General features: G+C 46.1%; 1 protein-coding gene across 3 annotated transcripts in view; it reads left to right on the plus strand.

Annotated features, from left to right (window-relative positions):
* The window catches only part of RNF40 (ring finger protein 40), a 160,538-nt gene that overhangs the window by 128,254 nt on the left and 11,178 nt on the right, over positions 1 to 21,106 (plus strand). For 2 of the 3 annotated variants that reach the window (XM_085618455.1, XM_085618456.1), the window contains exons 16-19: positions 3,209 to 3,421; positions 4,978 to 5,103; positions 5,401 to 5,541; positions 20,773 to 20,874. In XM_085618455.1, coding sequence (XP_085474581.1) covers positions 3,209 to 3,421; positions 4,978 to 5,103; positions 5,401 to 5,541; positions 20,773 to 20,874 — 582 coding nt within the window. The remainder of the gene's footprint in view (positions 1 to 3,208; positions 3,422 to 4,977; positions 5,104 to 5,400; positions 5,542 to 20,772; positions 20,875 to 21,106) is intronic. The other variant, XM_085618457.1, reaches the window with a different exon arrangement.

Consider the following 21,106-nt stretch of genomic DNA (forward strand, 5'->3'; position numbering starts at 1 on the left):
AACCAGAAGAACAAGAAGAAAGAAGACCTGCCGTGCAGCTGCTAACAAGAGGACGACACCAACTGACTTGGCCCCAGCCCTACAGGCCTGTCGACCCTCGAACCTGCTCCTGCTAAATCCTGGCGTCTCCAGTGGTCAGCAACCTCGAAAACCCCAGAGGACCTGACTGCCTTGCTCATGTAAAAGACTGGAACTCCCACGAGCAGTGGCTCTGCTCAAAACAAGCAACAACTCCTGGGGCCAGCCAAGAACCGCGAATCCTGCACACTCTGCACCTGCCGAGCCCGGCCTGTACCTGAGTGAACAAAGACCGCGAGGACGTCCCCCCGGCGACTGTGACCCAGAATCCAGCACCCAAGGACCCTCCTCGACGCTCCTGACGACGCCTGCAGCCTCATAACCAGGGACCCCTCCAACCGCGACCAGCAGAGTATAAGATTTCCCGACGCCAAAAGGCACCCCTGCACCCGGTGCCCTGCGGCCCCCTGTGCCCAACTCCTGGGTGCCTACCTAACCTACAGCTTCCCAACTTACCTCTCGAAGTGGTGGTCACACCTGAAGAATCTCCGGCCCGAGCTTGCAGCCTTTGTTCATCTTGAAGCTTCTCCATTGAAATACATTGAGCGCCCGACGGATCAAAAGCACCCTGCACACAGCCGCCCGAGTGCCCCTGGAAGTGCAACATCTATCCTATCTTACTTCCCCACTTGTCCTGTGTGAGTGACCAGGAGCCCAGTTCCCACAGCCTCGTGGCCTGCCTGCTAGCAGCCACCAACCAAAGGCCCCCTGCCCGCCTAAGGCTAACATTGGGCCTAACTCTCTCTGCCCCTGTGCCGCTGAGGGTGTAACAACTGTACCTACCTGACCCTGGGAGACCCCTGAGTCTATGCCCAGAACCTGAACTCTGCCAGTCGAGTACTTACCTTAAAGACGATAACCTACATTTTCTCTATAGGGTAACATTGACTGGTTTCACTTGGAAATACTAAGTGTCGAGTTTTGAAACTTTAAAATATTCACTAAAACTCAGCCGAACAACAAAAACGAAATGACTAACCTGTTATTAGGAGAGATCCCAGTGCTGGATCTTGGTGCCCAGCACTGACGCTGAAAAGTAATTACATCTGTACTTACCGATAACTTGACTTTCCTCCATAGGATAACATTGCCTGGTTTTTGCCAGAAATTCTTCTAAGTGTCGATTTTTGAAACATACAAATATTCCTTAAAAATCGCCTGTGTAACAAAAACGACTTCTTTCCACTGTTTACAGGAAATGCACCAGGGCTGAATCCAGGATCCAACCCTGAGTAAGAAAATCATACGCAAAGTAATTGAAATTGCATTTACATAAAAATTCCCAATGAGCTCAATGTTATAATTGTGTTTAAATTGTGTTGCCTATTGCAACAACTCTAGCTATTGCATTTAAAAGTCTATTGCTTATTGAAAGTACTCAACTAGAGCATTTCATTCTGAGAATGTATTTTGATACCTACTTGTGGTTCTAAAATAAAACGATATATTTTTATATACAAAACCATTGGCCTAGATTTCAGTTATTGAGTGTGTGAGACCATTTGCTGACTGAGTGTGTACAACAAATGCTTTACACTGTCCTCTGATACTGCCTTACTGCTCGACCAAGCTACCACTTTAGAGAGTAAGGTTATATCTAACTTTAGCCTCTGCCAAACCTCTGGGGACTGTGGACTCTGTACACCCTGTACCTACTAGGGTACAGTATATATAGAGACACTTTCTTACACTCCTGGACTCCACTACGACACCTACAGTGTGAATCCAAAGGCTCGCCCCCCGGTAAGAAAACCCAACGTCAAAGGACACCCCTGCACCCAAAGCCCCAGGGCCTTGGGATGATTAACCAATGGTGTGCCCACGACCTACAGTATTTCCACTTACCTCTGCTGATTTCCTTTGTGCAGCCTCAAGTTTGTCGCCTGCAGCCTGTTTCACCAACTGAGTTTCTCCTTTGAATTGCATTGGGCGCCCAACACCGTGTTTAACCTCTGAACCTGGCCACCCCTATGCCGCTGGTGGTGTATGTTTGGTGTTGCCTTGTGCCCAATCCCCCCCCACACACCATTCCTCCCCCGGTGCTGGTTCTAACCTCTGAAGCTTGACGCCTGCAACTGATTTACGTACCTGCCAGCAGTGTCTCTTCAAGCACCACCGGTTTATTGGGTAACATTGGGTCTGATCATCAACTTTGACCTCAGCACCCGACCGCCCCCGTGCCGTTGGTGGTGCAGTGTCTGTACTTACCTGAACCTTGCCCTCTGCTGACCCCGCAACATGAAGACTGTAAGTGGTATCCTTACCTGTTAAATCGCATTATTGTTTTCCTCCATAGGTTAACATTGCAGAGACTGAAAATTGCACTAAGTGTTCACTTTTGAAACTGAAAAGAATTCCTATTTAAAAATGTACTTACCTTTTCACATTTCTTGGTCTTAAAATAAATCTTGAGCAACGCTTATTTTTTATAAAATTGGTGTGGCTCTCCTTTTAGAGTTGTCTGTCATTTATTGGTCATTCTATGCACAACAAATGTCTTGTACTCCTCCGTGTTAGGCCTAAGACTTCTCGCTCACACTACCACAAATAGAGCACTTTGGGTTCGCTTTGAGCCCTGTACCCTTCTGGGGGAATCTCTGGAATCTGTGCATGGTATAACCACCTAGTGGTATACAATATACAGAGCCAGCTTCCTACAGCTGCTTTAACATGGCACACAGGCAGTGTACCATGTCGATTTTGTAGTTTTTGTCTGCACCAAGGCATGCAGGCTGCAGAGGCAGTTGGCATGGTCTTGGTGAGGGGCCCCTAGGGGACCCTCTTTAGTCCACATGCCCCAGGGACCAGGGGAACGATTTACTAGGGACTTACAGGGGGATCTGACGTCGCCAATTGTGGTACAGTTTTAGGGAAGGAGCTCTGGCTCATAGTTGCCTGGAACCCTGTGCACTTTCAATCAAAACCTCATCATTTTTCAGGAAAAGGTGGGCGGTTAACCATGTCAAAAGAAGCACCTTCTCACACCTCCCTATTGTAGTACAGCTATACTGAAACAGGACACTGGGCATCAATTATTGAACTAAGCAACATTTTAACACCTTATTGCTCTCTCTTCCCTCTCCCTTATTTCCTTCTCTCTTTTCCCCTCTTGTACCTCTCTTTCCCCTAGGAGGAGGAGGCCTTGCTTTCGGAGATGGATGTGACTGGTCAGGCTTTTGAGGACATGCAGGAGCAGAATATGCGGTTGATGCAGCAGCTGCGTGAAAAAGACGATGCCAACTTCAAGCTCATGTCCGAGCGCATCAAATCCAACCAGATTCACAAGCTGCTGCGAGAGGAGAAGGATGAGTTGGCTGATCAGGTGTTGGCACTTAAGTCACAGGTGCGTGCTTGCTGAGAAAGGTGCCAAAGTCACATGAAAAGACAAGTTGACTTTTATCATGAGAAATCCTTTCCCTAACCCAAGCGTCAATGTAAAACAAAGTATCATCCGCGTGTGCCTTATTCCCCAAAACAGAGTGTGCCTTCATGGTCTCCTTGGCTAACTTGCCCAGTTCGACATACTGCCTATATATTGCTTGAGGAAGACCTGACGCCCCCTCTTTGTTTATACGTTTAAAAGGAAGAGCAGTTGACCAGCCCTTGTTGGCCTGCCCCATGTACAGTAACAAATGAAGAAATTCTTAGTCAGGAACACACCACTACATATTTAAACCATTTCTGATTTCACATTTTTGTGGTTGGGAGTAAGATCTTAACTGGGCCAATCCCTCCTAGCTTGGCTAAAGTTAATACAACGATGCATATCTTATATTTTTAGTGAATTAAAATCAGGTGTATAATCGAACAGAGGAGACTTCTTTGCACCTCATCTGTTTAGTTCAATACTCGAGGCTTAGGGAGCTAATTAGCCAGGTAATTGGGTGTAATTCCCTCGTTTAGGCTACCGAAATCGTCTTTTTGTCACTTGCCCATAACCTCCTAGGCAAAATAAGTAACCTGCTCCTTGACCACATGATTACCCACAAATACCAAATGTATTCCAAAACTAAAATTGCGTCACTTATATCCCTTAGTCTACTTCTGAATATTCCAGCCCCTTCCCATCTCCTTGCATCCTGACCTCTTTAGTTCTTTTATATTGTGGTCTACTCCAAAAGCTGCGTGTGCCTAACCTTTTTCACCAACTCTACCATTAATTTTACTCTAGATGTGATAAAAATGGACTAACTTAGCATTGCTCTTGTCCCAGGTACCATTTTAGCGCAGGTAAACATGCCAGTGTACTGTTCTAGGCCGAATTAACACCCTTTTGACACTTAATTCCCAGTGGTTAGCAAAGCTGAGCTATTATGGCTTACTCTATGTTGTGTGATGGAGGAGGGATAGAAATTCAGAGAATGACACACTAAACGCTCAAAATGAACATCCAGGCAGAGTTATAACGTCTGCCTAGAACAAAACTTTTAGATGTTATAGTAGGGCAGTTCTAACTATGATGAACACAAAAAACTAAGTGGTATTACCAAAGATAGGATCCTAAAACATGTTTATTCTGTTTGTCCAGTAGGTGCTAGATTTTGTTAAATGAAACCTTCGGGCTAGAGTTATACTATGAGGAAGCCGGTGTTCTCAAAAACTTTTCAGGCTTTCTGGTCTTACTAGAGTTTGTTTGCTTTAGCTAGTCAATAGGACAGAGGTGCTAGCCAAAAGAATACAGTGTATCGAGAGCGATATATCTCCGGGAGAGTGTTATTTCACTAGAAGCCTTTAAAATAAAGGACTTGTTAGCATGCATGCTGGGGCTCTCAGTCTGAGGTCGGGTTTGTCACGCTTCTTGCTGCCTTTGCTTTATTGCTCCCGGTGCAACACCATGTCCTGGGGGCTCTGCGATATTAAGATTTGGGGCTCTCATCTGATGCTAGCGTTGTGTTGCAGGTGGACTCTCAGCTGTTGGTGGTGCAGAAGCTGGAGGAGAAGGAGCGTGTTTTACAGGGGAATCTGTGTTCCATCGAGAAAGAGCTGACATTGCGCACTCAAGCATTGGAGCTGAATAAGAGGAAGGTGTGACCCCAAAAATATTTTATTATTCTTTCAGTTATTGCCTTACCTCCTCCTTTCATATCAACACAAGTTATATCCTGTGTATACAGTACCTGCTTGATTACTGTTCTCTGTGTATTGGTTTTTCCTCTGCTACTCCTTTCTTTCCCAATCGACTGTGTAAGTGCACCTTATCTGCTGTCTTTGTCTCCTGCTCGTTAACCACCCTTCCATTTTATGTCCTACAGGCACTGGAAACAAGCTAATTCCATAAAATGTCTTCCTTTTCTAAAATATCGCACCCTTTCCCTCCCTCAGGCAGTAGAAGCGGCACAACTCTCTGAGGACTTGAAAGTGCAACTGGAGCATGTACAGTGCAAATTGAAAGAGATTCAGACGTTCATGTCTGAGAACCGGACAGCCAAAGAGAAGGAGTCCTTTAATCTGAAGAGGGCACAGGTAATGTTGGCGCTTCCCCTCTGACAGTAAAAAAAGAGTACATGTTTAGGCATACTAACGCCCCAGCACAATCTCATGTGGAGAGCATGGGCAGTTAAACCCTCTCTTGCTTTCCCAAATAGGGCATAGACAAGGAAGTATTTGTGCACCTCCTCCCTACACGCACAATGTAGATATGTAGAGGACAGAGGAATGGGCGTGCTGCGTCCCTCAATTCTCATCTGAGGAGAGCAGAGGTTTGTCCTTGTTTTGCAGCTTCAATCTGTTACTCATTCCTATATGGTTCATCTGATGGTTGGTTCTGAATCATATCTGGTTTTTGCGAAAGTGTGCATCGGCCAAAGACTTGCTGGGAATGACTCCACGTCGATCTAAAAGCCACAATGCAGCACACTTGAACACCACCTTCAGATTGCCTGATATTTGGTTCAGAAGTATGCCTTCCAGTTGGAGAAAAAACAAATTGCTATATTTGAAAATTTAAACTCATAGACTCCGCACTGAAAGCTTTACATTGGACCTAAGGCCATGATGATTCTTCAACTATAAAAATTCTTTGGCAAAATTCAACATATAAATATATGTTAATAAATTATATCTAGAAAATAAATTGACATTCTTTTAATACCAATATTCAAGTAAAAGATAAATGTAGGACAACCAAGCCCATACACCTTTTCATTAACCACTTGCCCCAAGGTCAGACTCTGTCGGCTCTCGTTATCACATTCCGTTATCTGAACATGAAAATCTATAACTCATTTTAGATGAGGATGAATTTCAAACAGGCAATGCGTTTAAGAGCGCATTGAGGGACTACGTTGTAGATTTCAGATAAGGATGCTACATCACACACATACTGTAAGCAGTTGGCTTGTATGGTGTTCAAATGGAACAAGGCACGTTCAAGGGGTGGCATATAACCCCTTAAGTGAATACACTAAGATTTTATGCCAAGAAGTCTGCCAATATAAACCTATTTCTCTACACTAAAAGCCCACTTCCATACACCTTATATGCGTTTGTATGAGAGACAGTATGCACAAAATGTATTTTCTGGAATTCTCAGGAGTGAATAAAACATTCATAGTTCATTGAAGCTCTTGTCCAACGTGCTGGCTTTTGGAAGCATCCACTCCCTTCCTCAGGGTGATATTGAACATTTTGATCAAACAGCTCCACCAATCAGTGCTCATTTCAGTAAAATATAATTTAACACATTTTCGTTGCCCTCGCTTGTTGTTCTTCTTTAGTGCATCATTATGAATGAATTAGGATGGACTCATTGTCTCGTATTTGAACTCTCCTGACATATTTCACCCTTAAACATTATCAAGTTACAAAACCAGCAAAACTGTCAGTCTATTAGTAAATGTTTACGCTGTGTCCTCAAAACAACTTCAATAAAAAAAAACTGATACAGAGAAAAAGAAAATGTGTTAATCGTACCATAAGCAGGCGGATCCAAGAAGCCAGCTCAACACTTCAAGTTTTCAGATCCTATTACCACAGTGACATTACCATGCTGGTACAATTTCAGTTAGGTCAGTATTCACGTTTCGTTTATTTCCATCTCCCCTTCTCACTATTATAACAGCATTTTAGACCATATATGTTCAGTATACTTCCTACAAGCAAAACATAAAAAAATAGAAAATCATCCTAGTGTTTTTTTTACAGGTGCAAGCTACCTGTTGATAATGTGTGTGGAGCTTTTTCACTTCAGTGATATCCAGCATGAATTTAAGCCTATCACCTATCAAGGCAAATACCTCTAAAATGTGAATCATTTGTTCCAATTTGCTGTAACAAATTAACTCTGCAATGGTTCAAATAAAAATACAAAGAGCAAATGCAGTTTCTGGTTAAAATTAAAACCCTCTTTTGCCAGATTGTCAACCTGTCCATTTTGATTCAAACTGTCACAGCCTCACTTTGCCTCCCCCGCCTTATATTTTCCACTACCTTATCATTAGCAAGAATATGAAGGGCTAACATGCAGTGTGAAAGATGTTTAAAATGTGAAGATGTACCATTTTAATGTCACCAGTTAATCAGAACATTTAAGTTTGTAAGTCTTTTTCAGAAGTTACATGTGGGTAGCAAGGCAAGTTATTGAAATCATGACTCACAGAACATATTAGACCTCTTGAGAAAGGTAACGAGAAATACTGCCATAGTCAACACCCATAAAAATAACCTTTTGAAGAAATGGTAATGCTGATCAGAACCATTACATGGCGGCAGTATGCACAAAACTTTAATCTGAAATGCAAACAAGCAGCAAACCTATAGTTACAATTAAGTAATATTTTCCTCATTTACAGCCCCTAACATTGTAGTTTGTACAACTTCTGACCATCATATTTAAGCGAACAGTGAGGAACATTATTTTAACCCATTTAATTAAGTAAAGGCACCTCGCTACGGTTTTACTTTGTGTTTTATTTACATTCAATAGTATGATCCATCTATAGATCTTAATGCTACATCCAGTTCCCTTACATATAACTTGCTACTTAAAAGAATGACCATAGAGTACAATATATATATATACAAACCTTTTTATGTTTTTATTTATGCTTTTCTCTCAGTTCATTAAATGCTCACCTTCATTGTTTCCTTCTATGTGACCACTTAATCTACTTAGCAAGTTGGGCACAGTGTTCCACGTTTTATAGGTTTTATGGTAGAAACACTAAATTAAAAACTAATAAAGCATGGTTAGTGTCGTACATTTTCTGGAATCTCTCCAGAATACGCCTAAAAGTCTCTCTGGCAGAGCAGATTCAGTCAACATACTATCGTGGGACAGGGACCCTAGTGAACTGTAAGCAATTCAACCCACTGAACATTACATAAGGAAGATTTGCATTTGGCAACCATCAGTCCTATGAGGCTCAAAGAACTATTTGTAAATAATAGGTTCCAGGCCTCCTTTAACCATGAAAAGACAAAGAATTCACACTAGGCATATACTCTTATGATGTTATTAAAATTAAAAACCTATCCTTGTGCACACTATGTATAGTGGTTACAGTGAAAACAAACAAGATAGTGGCAACAATATTAGCTATCAAACAGAAAATAAAACATAGTTCAACATTATTATAGTAACTCAGAATTTCTCTGCATCAGTTCTGCAACCTCTCCTTTTCTCTCTAACTAAGCTACACGTGGCACCAAAAGGAGCCTGTGGGAGATTCTTAGATTGCCCTTCTCTCACACACCTACCTTAGTATAAGAACAGAGGTATTGATCCATAAGGAGACAGCTGCTTTTTCTTCCCCCACTCTCAGCGTCTATGGTGTCTCTAGGCAGGGCACTAAGCCTGTCTGGGGCTGTGGTTGCTTTCCTCTAGCCTTCAGAAAGCAAAAGATTTTTATAACTTTCGTCTGTGCGACCTTCAGCTTGCTGTCCCCTGGAAGCAGATCCCTTTATATACTCTGTTTAGACTTTGTTGAATATTATTGCAAAAATCAATATAAGAGTCTTAATGCCATTTCACTTAAGTTTCCGTCAAACCTTGTTTACTGTTTAGAAAACATAACTTGAAAATAAAGATATTGAATTATACTGACACACATTAAACAATATATTTCAGCAAGCTGAATTATCACACTGCAATGAAACCATCATTAAAACGTACTGGCTACTGTGTTTTAATAGTAAAAGGAACATGCATTTGAATAAATGGATGCATGAAATGTAATTGAGAGTACCTAGATAGGAAACAAATGAAGACTGTGTCAGGTGTTGTGTTCTAGTTGCAACCTTATCTCTGGTATCGCAAACTCTGTCACAGTTTCCTGCTTTTGGTTTATTGATAGTCTGAACAAGGAATAGAAAGTCAATAAAACTGACAAGAAATGGCATGAAGTGACTACATTATACACCCTAAACCTGATCTGTGTCCGAACAAGCCAGGCTAAGCAAGCTTTCGCTATGGGGAAATTATTCACAACAGCAACATTAGAAATAATACCATGCAGCAACTTTGCAAAAACAATCAGAATTACTTATCTTGAAAGTAAAATACCTAAAGGGCAAGTAGACCAGCCCTCCATGTGAAGATAACCTAAAGTGTGGTAAAAAAAGGGCAAGACAGCAGAAGAATAGGACAATTTCAGAAACATTACAGGCCTCGAAAAATCTATTCACCCACTCACTATGATTAGTCTGATTTTATCAGGTTGAGCTATTTTTAGGACCTACTGGTCCTTTCTGGCGAGTGACCTTGAGCTGGAAAGGAACAGGCGTTCTGTTCATTCAGAAAGTGAATGAGCAATAAAGATGCCTTTGAATCTTGTTTTATCTGGTCAGATTTGCGGTTTGTTCATGGCTAGAGGTCAAATGTCTGTGTGAATTTTTACTGATCAGTGCTTAGCTTATCCTGGAAAATGGTGTTTACTTTTCTTTCTCTTACTACAGTTAGAGGATTTTGTCAAGTGAGCTGTCTGATAATCATGGTGAAACAAAAGGCTTTAGGGTGCCAGTTTTGTTTCTAACACATTTAAATAGCTTGTGAATGAATAGTCAACATATTTCAAAATATATCAGGAATTACGAAAGAGCATTGTTTTGTTGTAATTTAGAAGTGTGATTGTAGGAAGCTGGGTACTTGTTGGAGTAGCCCCCCATCCCCTTTTTTGCCTGGTATTTGTTGCAGCATTGACTAAAGTGTACTGGGTTCCTGCTAACCAGGTCCCTAGTGCCAGTGTCCTTACCCTAAAAATGTGCCAATGTTTTCCTAGTTAGTAAAAACGTAAGCTACTACTTTAGCTACTACCGTAAGTCTCTACTAAGTGGTACCCTGGTACTTAGGGCCTTGGCTGATAAACGAGGGTCTCGCTTGGGCTGCTGCACGAATTGTGCCACCGTAAGAGACTCGTCAGTTCCACTACTGCCAGTGACCAGGGAAGCATTTCACCTCCAGGCTAGTACTGAACCCTAAGGTGGGCTACAGTGATGTGAACACGATTTTTCAGAAGCAGCCATTTTTGTGACGGCATACTTAGGAATTCTGGGAAAGAGTTATGTCCACTTTCCACAGGAAGTGGTCATATAGGGGGCATAGTGACCCGAAGGGACAGAAGCCCATTGGCTATTACCCTACACTCCCCTAATGCCCCTAAATTCAGTATTTAGGGAAGTCCCTGCCACCGGAGAAGCAGCTCCTGCCGACCTAAGAAGAGAGAGGACACCGAAAAGCCGAGGAGAGAGAAGCAGCAGCTGACCTGGCACCAACCCTGCCAGACTGTGTGCATCCCTTGTTGGAAACCTCGCCAAAGTCAACTTGTCCTGCTGCTGTGACTCCAGAAACTTGGGAGGGCTGCCGGCCTTTGAAAAACACTCAAGACCTTCAGTGAACAGCAGACCTGTTCCAAAACCTTTCCAAAAGAGAAGACTCTGAGGCCTCCGAACCGCCAAAACCCGACTCCCGAAGCCACAACTGCACCCATCGTCTCTGTCCCGATTTGAAATGGCCCACCGTTGTCAACAAGGTCCTCCAGAGCTGTAATCCATTTGGGTTTTACCCCTCCTGTACTGACCAACCTTGCCTGCAGCCTCTGCACGCAGCTCCAGTAAGGGAAAGCTCAATGCCTAAGGACACTGCTGGTAACTTGGAGAAGAGGACCAAAGGTGTTACTCTGTCCCCGAGCATCACAAGGCTTGAGCCCACTTTGTGGTTCAGCGCCATTGGCCTCCTAGCCAGAGCCTGCAGCCTCTTTTTACCTTGAACGATCCCCATTGAAACGCATTGGGCTCCGGATTCTGCTTTGCATCCTGCACCCGGCCGCCCTTGTGCCGCTGGTGGTATACTGCTGGTGCTGACTTGGACCTTGCCCACCACTCAGTTTAACTTCTGGAGATTGGTCCTACAAGTCGATTTACGATACCCGTTGTGAGAAAGTGGCTCTGTATATACTGTTCCCAAATAGGTACAGGGTGTACAGAGTCCACAGTCCCCAGAGGTTTGGCAGAGGCTAAAGTTAGATATAACCTTTCTCTCTAAAGTGGTAGCTTGGTCGAGCAGTAAGGCAGTATCAGAGGACAGTGTAAAGCATTTTGTTGTACCCACTCAGTCAGCAAATGGTTTCACACAGTCTCAATAACTGAACTCTAGGCCAATGGTTTATATATAAAAAAATATATCCTTGTTTTATTTTAGAACCAACAATAGGTATTAAAATATAATTTCTCAGAATGAGATGCTTTAAGTAGATACTTTTGCAGCGTGAATCTTTCTGGATTCACTATGCTGTGCATTATTCCGCGATCTTGTGGTTGGGTCCGGATTCGTAGTCTTTTCTCTGTTTTTTTTTTTGTTTTTTTTCGTAGCCCAGGTGGGCGTCGACGTACACCATTTGGTGCACCTCCCGTGACGTCGTCGTGCTTCCTGCGGAAGTCCCACCTTTGGGGCGCCATCTTCAGATTCTTTTTTCCGCCGTTGGGTCTGGATCGTCATCGGGAAGCTCCAGAATTACACTCGAAGGAAGAAGGAAGAAAAGCGAGTTTCGTCGATAGAAACACTAGAAGATATCAGGAAAGGAAAAGATTTCAGCAGGAGCGCGAAGAAAGGAGGACCAGCGCCCTTTTATTCGACGGCCTTGGAGAATGCACGCTCAGAGACCCTGAGCGCAATGGACAAGACGCCATTCAAGTTCTGCCCAAACTGCCACCACAAGTTCGCGCAGAAGGACCAGCATCCGGTCTGCAACCTCTGCCTACCGGTCGATCACCAGAGTATCGACTGCAACGCCTGCTCAGCCTTCGCGCCGAAGACACTCAGGGTGAGAGAGCGGCAGAGAAGGGCCAACGCCAGCATGGATGGCAAGGGGAAGCCCCCGACACTCTACGCTCTGGGCCTCTCCTCGGACGACGAGGACAACGACGCCGAGACAGCCGAAAACTTCACGGTCGTAGAGACCGACAAGAAAAAAGAAGACGAGGTAAGAGAATCGTCGAGCGCAAAACAGAAAGTACCTCGACAACACGAGGGTGACTCGAGAAAATCTGAGTCAAAGTCCACGAAGGGAGCCCCGACGCCGAAAACGTCGACGTCCAAAGGGGGAACCACGGACAAGAGGCCGAGCGGATCCTTAGATAAGGACTCCCTGGTGCCGAAAGACGCCGAAAGGCAAGGGTCGTCGAAAGCATCCCATGAAACGGGCCGATCGACGCAGAAAGAACGTTCGACGTCGACGCAAGTTTCATCGAAAAGACCCGCGGTCGACGCCGAAAGCATCTCCGAGATGGAGAAAAAGAAGAGGCGGCTCGAGGCCGAAATGGAGAACATCCTTCAAAGAAAGGAGTTCGACGCCAGAATGAGGGAATTCAAGATTCCAACGGTTTCATCAGCGGACGTCGGTGAGGTCGAAGACGAGTTCGACGCCGAAGGGCTGACAAGAGAACTCGAAGAGGAAGAAGAGCCCTATTATGAGGGAGAAGCCGAGGAAGAAGACCAACGGTCGTTCTACGAATCGGCGGCATCTACCAGCAACGACGTCGAATGGCACGATCTCGACACCGAAAACCCGGAGGAGCCCGTGGACACGTACCCTTCGAGGCCTTCGCCACCCGACGACATCGGGGTCTACAATATGGTGGTCAGGAGCGCAGCAATGGCCTTCGGCGTCAAACTCGACGAGGAGAAACCGAAAGCCGATTTTCTCGTCGAGACACTGCTCCCCATCCAGACAAGGAGCCAGTTCCTCCCCATGCTACAAAGCGTGATGAATCAGGGGAGAGAAGCCTTCAAGGAACCTGCAACCTGCCGGTCGATCACGCCCAGGACAGAGAAGAAATATAAGCACTCCTCCCTGGACCCCCCTTACATCAAGGGTAGCGTGACCGCGGACTCCATCATAGCCTCCACGGCCAGGAGAAGGGCCAACGTACCAGCAACTTCGGGCCCACCCCCGGATAAGGAGAGCAGGAGGATTGACCTCACAGGAAGAAAGGTCGAGAGGAACGCCGCAATGCACTGGCGCATGGCGAATTCAAATGCACTCCTCAATAGACACCAGTACCAGCACTGGGATGAGATGGGGGAGTTAGTAAAGCACCTCCCCGAAGAATTCCAGCAGAGAGCCTCTCACCTGATAGATGAAGGCAAAAACATCGCCAACTCCTGTATAAAGACGGCGTTGGATGGGGCAGAGACTTCAGCAAGACTCATGGCCATAGTGGTCACAGAGAGGAGGCATGCATGGCTAAGAATCTCGGGATTCAAACCGGAAGTGCAGAACAACATCCTTGGCACCCCCTTCAATGGAGAGACACTGTTCGGAGCAACAGTGGACGACAAGCTCACCCAGCTGAAAAAAGAAAACGAGACGGCGAGGTCCATGGGGGCCCTACAGCTGAGGGGAATGAGGCGAGGAAATCCCTCGAAGACCCTACGGTAGGGGAGGAAGCCAGCAGGGGACATCGCACCAGGCGTTCCAACAAAGTCAGCAGGGTGAAGGTCACGGACAAGGCCAACAGAAGCAAAACTGGCAATATCAACCTCGGGGCCAGTCCTTTCGCGGGAGAGGGAACGGACGTGGCCAAAGGAGGAGAGGGGGCGAACAGCCCTCGACAAAGTGACTCAGCACGCAAGAGGACGCCTACCCTCGTCAGGACCCCAAGGGTGAGGCGCAAAAAAGTGTCAGCAGGGGGAAGAGAAAATTCAAGAGCCTACGAGCATACGACACCAGTAGGCGGAAGACTGAGGTTCTACCTTCAGGAGTGGCGGCGTATAACCACAGACAAGTGGATACGGAACGTTGTGCAGTACGGGTACTGCGTAGATTTGGAGAAAAGACCTCCAAACAGGAAACCAAGGGGAAGACTGAGATCGGCCCAAGAACTGGCAATACTCAGAGAAGAAACGCGGAAACTCCTGCAAAAGGGAGCCATAGAGACAGTGCCGTTCAGAGAACGCAACAAAGGGGTCTACTCAAACTACTTTGTGGTTCCGAAGGTAGACGGAGACCTCAGACCCATACTAGACCTCCGTTACCTAAACAAGTTCATCAGAACGCAAAGGTTCAAAATGACTTCACTGCAGGAGGTTCTGCCACAGATAAGAGAAGGGGACTTCATGGTCACCGTGGACCTCAAGGATGCCTACCTTCACATCCCAATAAACAGAAGGCACAAGGGCCTTCTAAGATTCAACATCGAACAAGAACACTACCAGTTCACGACCCTGGCCTTCGGATTAAAATCAGCACCAAGGGTCTTTACAAAATGCCTGTCGGCGGTAGCGGCGCACCTACGAAGGCAGGGAATACATGTCTACCCCTACTTGGACGACTGGCTGGTCAAGGCAAACTCACGCGGAAAGTGCGAGAGACACGCAAAACGCGTAACAGACACCCTCACAAAACTGGGATTCTCGATCCACTGGGGAAAATCATCGATGGAACCAGAGCAGGTGAAGATCTTCCTGGGGGCAAAGATCAACTCCCGCAACAGTACAGTAGTGCCCAGCGAGAGGAGGACAGAGGCTCTACTGAAGGAGGCGAAGCTCTACCAGAAGGGGCGAGCTCTGACAGTGAGGGCTGTGAGCAAGATGATGGGGATGATGGCGTCCTGTATCCAGCTGGTGCCGAATGTGCGCCTGCACATGAGACCATTCCAGGAATGGCTACAACAACAATGGTCACAAGCAAACGGAAGCTGGGAGGATCTAGTGGTTGTTACGCACGCAGTGCAGGAGGAGATAACTTGGTGGAACAGAGGCAACATAACAGCAGGGAGAAGCCTGACACCACCAATCCCAACAGTGACCATTACCACGGACGCATCGCAGAAGGGATGGGGAGCGCACATGGACAACCTCAGAGTGAGGGGTCTATGGGCCCCAGCAGATGCGGTCCGCCATATCAACTACCTCGAGTTGAAAACAATCCTGCTAGCCCTGAAGGCATTCCAGAGGCACCTGTTCAACAAGAGGGTGTTGGTCCAAACAGACAACACCACGGCGATGTTCTACATCAACAAACAAGGGGGGACACAGTCGTTCCCGCTCTCATCCCTAGCTCAGGAGATTTGGAGATGGGCCATACCTCTCAGGATAGATCTACTGGCAATTCACCTACCGGGGAAGGACAATGTGGAGGCAGACTGGCTAAGCAGGCAGACCTCAGCATCACACGAGTGGGAGCTCAATGGCCAGGAAACGGAGAAACTCTTCCGGAGATGGGGGACTCCCACAATAGACCTTTTTGCAACACGCCACAATGCAAAATGCCAAAGCTTCGCGTCCAGGCAACCAGATCAGCTATCCAAGGGAAATGCCCTATGGATAAGCTGGTCGAGGACATTTGCCTACGCCTTTCCACCGATACCCCTGTTGCACAGAGTGCTCGACAAGTGCAGAACCAGCAACATGACCCTGATCCTGGTGGCTCCACAGTGGGCGAGGCAGACATGGTTCTCACAAATTCAAGAAATGGCACAAGGCGACCCATACAGGTTCGAAAGGAGGAAGGACCTGCTCTCAATGCAAAACGGAGAGGTCCTGCACCCAGAGCCAGAGACCCTCAACCTGGCGGCATGGCTCCTGAAGACATAGAGTTCGCGCACCTAAGATTGCCGCCGAGCACGATGCGAATGCTACGGGAGGCGAGGAAACCAACTACACGAAAATGCTACAGCGCAAAATGGAAGAGGTTCACTGTGTGGTGCCGGAAAAAGGGCCTGCAAAACAGAATGACAAGAGACTCAACAGTACTGAGGTACCTCACACACCTTCTAAAGAGTAACCTCTGCTCGAGCTCACTAAGGGTACACCTAGCGGCCATCGTGGCCTACACCAGAGGTGAAAAAGGTGGGAGTTTCTTCAGCTCGCAGGTGGTGAGGAGATTCATGGAAGGAGCCAAAAGGATGGCCCCCCCGAAAAGGTTGCCGCCGCCGGCATGGAATCTGAATGTGGTCCTGACGGAGCTCATGAAGGCACCGTTTGAACCCATTCACAAGGCCACACTGCAGATGTTGACTATGAAAACAGCCTTTCTGGTGGCCATAACCTCACTACGCAGGGTGAGCGAGCTTCAAGCACTAACGCTGCAGGAACCCTACATTCAGATTCACAAAGATAGGATAGTCCTGAGAACGGACCCACACTTCATGCCCAAGGTAGTGTCGGCGTTCCACATAAATCAGGCTATCCAGATACCAAGTTTCTTCCAAAACCCGACTACAAACGCAGAAAAGGCACTGCACACCCTCGACGCCAGAAGAGCGGTGATGCACTACATTGAGAGAACCAAGGAACTCAGGAAGTCGAAACAGCTGTTTGTGTCCTTTGCTACTAGCTTCATGGGTAGACCAGTGACTAAGGGCACCATCGCAAGGTGGATTGCCCTCACAATTCAATTCTGCCACAAACAGGCTGGACAGGAGCTAGCGGAGGGGCCGCAGGCTCACTCCACAAGGAAGAAAGGGGCCACCGTGGCCTTCCTGGCGAACACGCCCATCCAGGACATATGCCTCGCGGCAACTTGGGCATCTGTGCACACGTTCACGAAACACTACTGCGTGGACATCCAGATGAACAAGGAAGCACAGGTTGGACAGAAGGTGCTTCAGCACATTTTCAACGACCAACGCTCATCTACCACCCAGCCGCCACAGAACTAGGAAAACCGCTACAAAATCGATGCACAGCATAGTGAATCCAGAAAGATTCACGCTGCAAAACGAATAGTTTCTTACCTGTCGGTGTAGTTTTGCAGCTTGAAGATCTTTCTGGATTCACTAGCGAACCCACCCACCTCCGCCAGGAAGATGAGGCTGGAGGAAGAGGGGGTAAAATGGAAAAGATCAAAGAAATACAAACATACAGATAAAGGAACAAGAAGGATTAATCAATCGCCTAGGGTTAAAAAAAAAAAAAAAAAAAAAAAAAAGAGGAAAGGAAAAAAGAACCCGAAGATGGCGCCCCAAAGGTGGGACTTCCGCAGGAAGCACGACGACGTCACGGGAGGTGCACCAAATGGTGTACGTCGACGCCCACCTGGGCTACGAAAAAAAAAAAAAAAAAAAAAACAGAGAAAAGACTACGAATCCGGACCCAACCACAAGATCGCGGAATAATGCACAGCATAGTGAATCCAGAAAGATCTTCAAGCTGCAAAACTACACCGACAGGTAAGAAACTATTCGTTTTGCAATATGCAATTGACTTCTGTAGAAAGTTACAAGTGGTTGCAATAAGCAACACAAGTTTAAACACAATAATGCATTGAGTTCAATGGAAGTTTCAAGTTATTTGCAACAGATTACTTTTAGGATTAGTTTTGGAATTACAGGACTGGATCCTAGATTCAGTCCTGGGACAGTACTTAGAAACAAGTGATAAAAGTCGACTTAATTACTCTGATGATTTTTAGACAATATTTTGCTATTTTAAAAGTTGACACTTAGAAAATATTTCATAGAAAACAGTCAATGATTCCCTATGGCAGAAAATTCAAGTTGTAGGTATAGTATGTTCTCGTTACTTTTGTAATCCAGTACTGGGTGCCTAGACTCAGTACTCTTCTTAGCAGCTGCAGGGCAGGTCTTCTATCTTCTAGCTCTTCTTCGGATTTCGCAATCTGGAATCTTGGGAAGGAAGGTTCAGGGTGCCCCTAAATATTAGATTCAGGGGCGTTACAGGTAGGTGAAGGGCAGGGACCAATGGGTCCTTGTCCTGGGATGGGTACACCCCCTATCCTGCCTCTCTCCTGTGGGAGCGGGGCAGTAGCCTAGTCCTGATTGGGCAGGGCTTCCCATCTTCAAGATGGCGAGAGCCCGGAGATGTGCTTCACCTCGCCTCCCCCACCTGAGGGGTGGGGTTGGCAGGCTGGCACATCCCCTGTCCTTATTTGGGGTTTCCGGCCAAGCTTCCCGCCAGAGTGGGGGGTTGCAGTGGCCTGGGGAAGCTCACAGAGGCGGCATGCCTTTAAAGCTTCCTCCTGCCCATCCTGGGGGAGGAGATTTAGTACCTCGCCCAGGATGTGCATTGTTGCAGGCCCAGGAGAGCAGGGGCTCTCCTACCCAGGGGTCCAGCAACATGTCTGCTGTGTGGCAGCCTAGGCAGCCTCAGAACAGACGTGGAGTGTAGGTTAGGTTTTAGGGGGCATCTGTAAGATGCCCTCTGGGGTGCTTGGTACATTAAATCCCACACTGGCATCAGTGTGGGTTTAATGTGCTGAGAAGTTTGATACCAAACTTCTCAGTCTTCAGTGTTGCCATTATGGTGCTGTGGAGTTCGTGTTTGACGAGCTCTCAGCACCATGTACTCTTAAATGGCAGCACTGCACTTACAGTGCCCAGGAATGGACCTGGGTACTTTAGTGGCACAGGTCTCATGCTCCTGTGCTCACACAACTGGCATAGGGCACCCAGCTAGAGGGGTGGCTGATGTATGCCAGGGCAGTGTAGGTGGTGGGCATGGCACACAGGAATGTGTGCCATCTCGACTCTTTGTTTAGTCTTGTACCCAGACACCCAGCCTGCAAGGGCAGTGTGTGTGTGTGTGTTAGGGTACACGGCATCTAAGGGTGGCACAATGAGTGCTGCAGCCCTTAGAGGCCTTCCCTGGTCACAAGGTCCTGGGTACCATTTACCAGGGGCTGACATGTGGCCAGGGTTTGCCAATTTGGGTTTTGTGTTTTAGGGAAGGAATATAGGCCCTAGGCACCTGATTGGCAGAAGTCCAGGGCACACTCAGTCAAAGTACATTCAGCAAGTCAGCAAAAAGTGGGAGCATACCATGCAAGAAAGATGGCACTTTCTCACACCAGTTTGCAGAACTTGTTCTTCCTTCAAGAGGATAACATTGCAGAACTTAGAAATTGCACTGTCCACTTTTTAAAGTGAAAAGAATTCGTATTTAAAAACGTACTTACCTGAGCGCTTTTTTTCTTTGATGCATAAACATATATAAAGATACTTGCTATTTTTATAAATTGGTGTGCATCTCTTTCTGGAGTCATGTTGTAATTTATTGACCATTGTGTGTATTTTGCAAATGTCTTGCCCTCTTCTGTGTTCAGCCTAAGGCTGCTCGACCACACTACCCCCTAATAGAGCACTTTGAGATTGCATAGCAAGCAGGGCTGGACTGGCAACTGAAACTGGCCTTGGCAAACTGCTTGGCTGGCCCCCGAAAGGGGGTCCGGGGGCGGATTGGATTGGGGGTGCTTCCTAGCTGTTTGCTAGGGCCGGTTTTGGCCGATTTTATTACAGGGGGGTGATATTGCCGGCCCCCAGTAACAAAAAGCTGCCCCCCAGGGGCCAAAAACCAGCCCCCACCCTGGCGGCCCACTGGGAAAACGCCTGGTGCCCGCTACGGCCAGTCCGGCCCCGATAGCAAGCCCCTGTCCACTCATAAGGGAACCCCTGGACTCTTTACATAGTATAACAACCTATTGATATATCACATAAAGAGCCAGCCTCCTACAGTGATGCAAACAAAGATTTTAATAGAAGCAAAACAAATCAGAACACTTGGAGATGTGCAAATGACAAAAGTTTGCAGAAACCCAATTTCCAAACATTGTACACTGTATAGTTTTATCAGTAAAACTGCATGTCAGTGAGAAAGTTTGTGGCTATTTCAATGAAAAATTTGCTGATTACAAAGGACTGTGTGCTACCACTTCATGCTTAAGTTGTATATTTATTAAACGTTTTTAAACATGATTTGAGAAACATTTCTGCCTCACCCTGATGGCAATGATGTTAAGGAACCAAGACACTGACCTGAGCTGTATCTCTCGCACAGCTCTATGCAGTGATTTATAAGCTTCCCTAGTTTGTGTTCTGTTCTGTTAATGAATGTGTTTTGTTACTAATGAGATTTGGAATATTGACTGCTGGTTGTTACATCATCTGGACTTTGCCTGTCCCTCCCAGGGCCTCGCATAAATGATTTGTTGACCAGTTAACATTATATTGCGACAAATTTAGAATGTGGACTGTTTGAAAGGATCTATCCGCAAACATTCTGTGGTTTCACTGAAAAGAGAAATTTTAGCTTTGTCCGGCTTAGGCCTAAAGGTGGTGATATATAAACAAAAGAATTCCTTGCCGTTTTATTCTCCGTTCCCTCACCCCTGCCCTATCAGTTTTTCCACCACACTATCCTACTTGTATTTATTAATTGTTGTTTTATCTATTCTTTTTGTGTCCTCTTGTCGTTGAATGCGGTTCTTCGCTCCTCACTCTGGTCTTTCTCTTTCCCTTTAGGAAGATATATCTCGAATTAGGCGCAAGTTGGAAAAGCAGAAGAAGGTGGAAGTCTATGCTGATGCTGACGAAATACTTCAGGAAGAGATCAAAGAATATAAGGTAAGATTCACTGTAACACCCACGCTCAGCCCTTTGTCCTTCTGGTGGGGGTGGGGAGGTAATATGTGCTTGTTTATTGATACAAAACCAAGGGTATTCATTTCAGCCCGTCAAGAGGCATGCTGAATGTCAGAGGTCATGTTTTGTTAACGGGCTCTTTAATAAGGGGACTTGTTTGTTAAAATATTTCACCATCGTTGGTAAACATTCTTAAAAATTTGAAAGATCGTTG

Source organism: Triturus cristatus, chromosome 7 (assembly GCF_964204655.1).
Source record: "Triturus cristatus chromosome 7, aTriCri1.1, whole genome shotgun sequence".
NCBI lineage: Eukaryota > Metazoa > Chordata > Amphibia > Caudata > Salamandridae > Triturus > Triturus cristatus.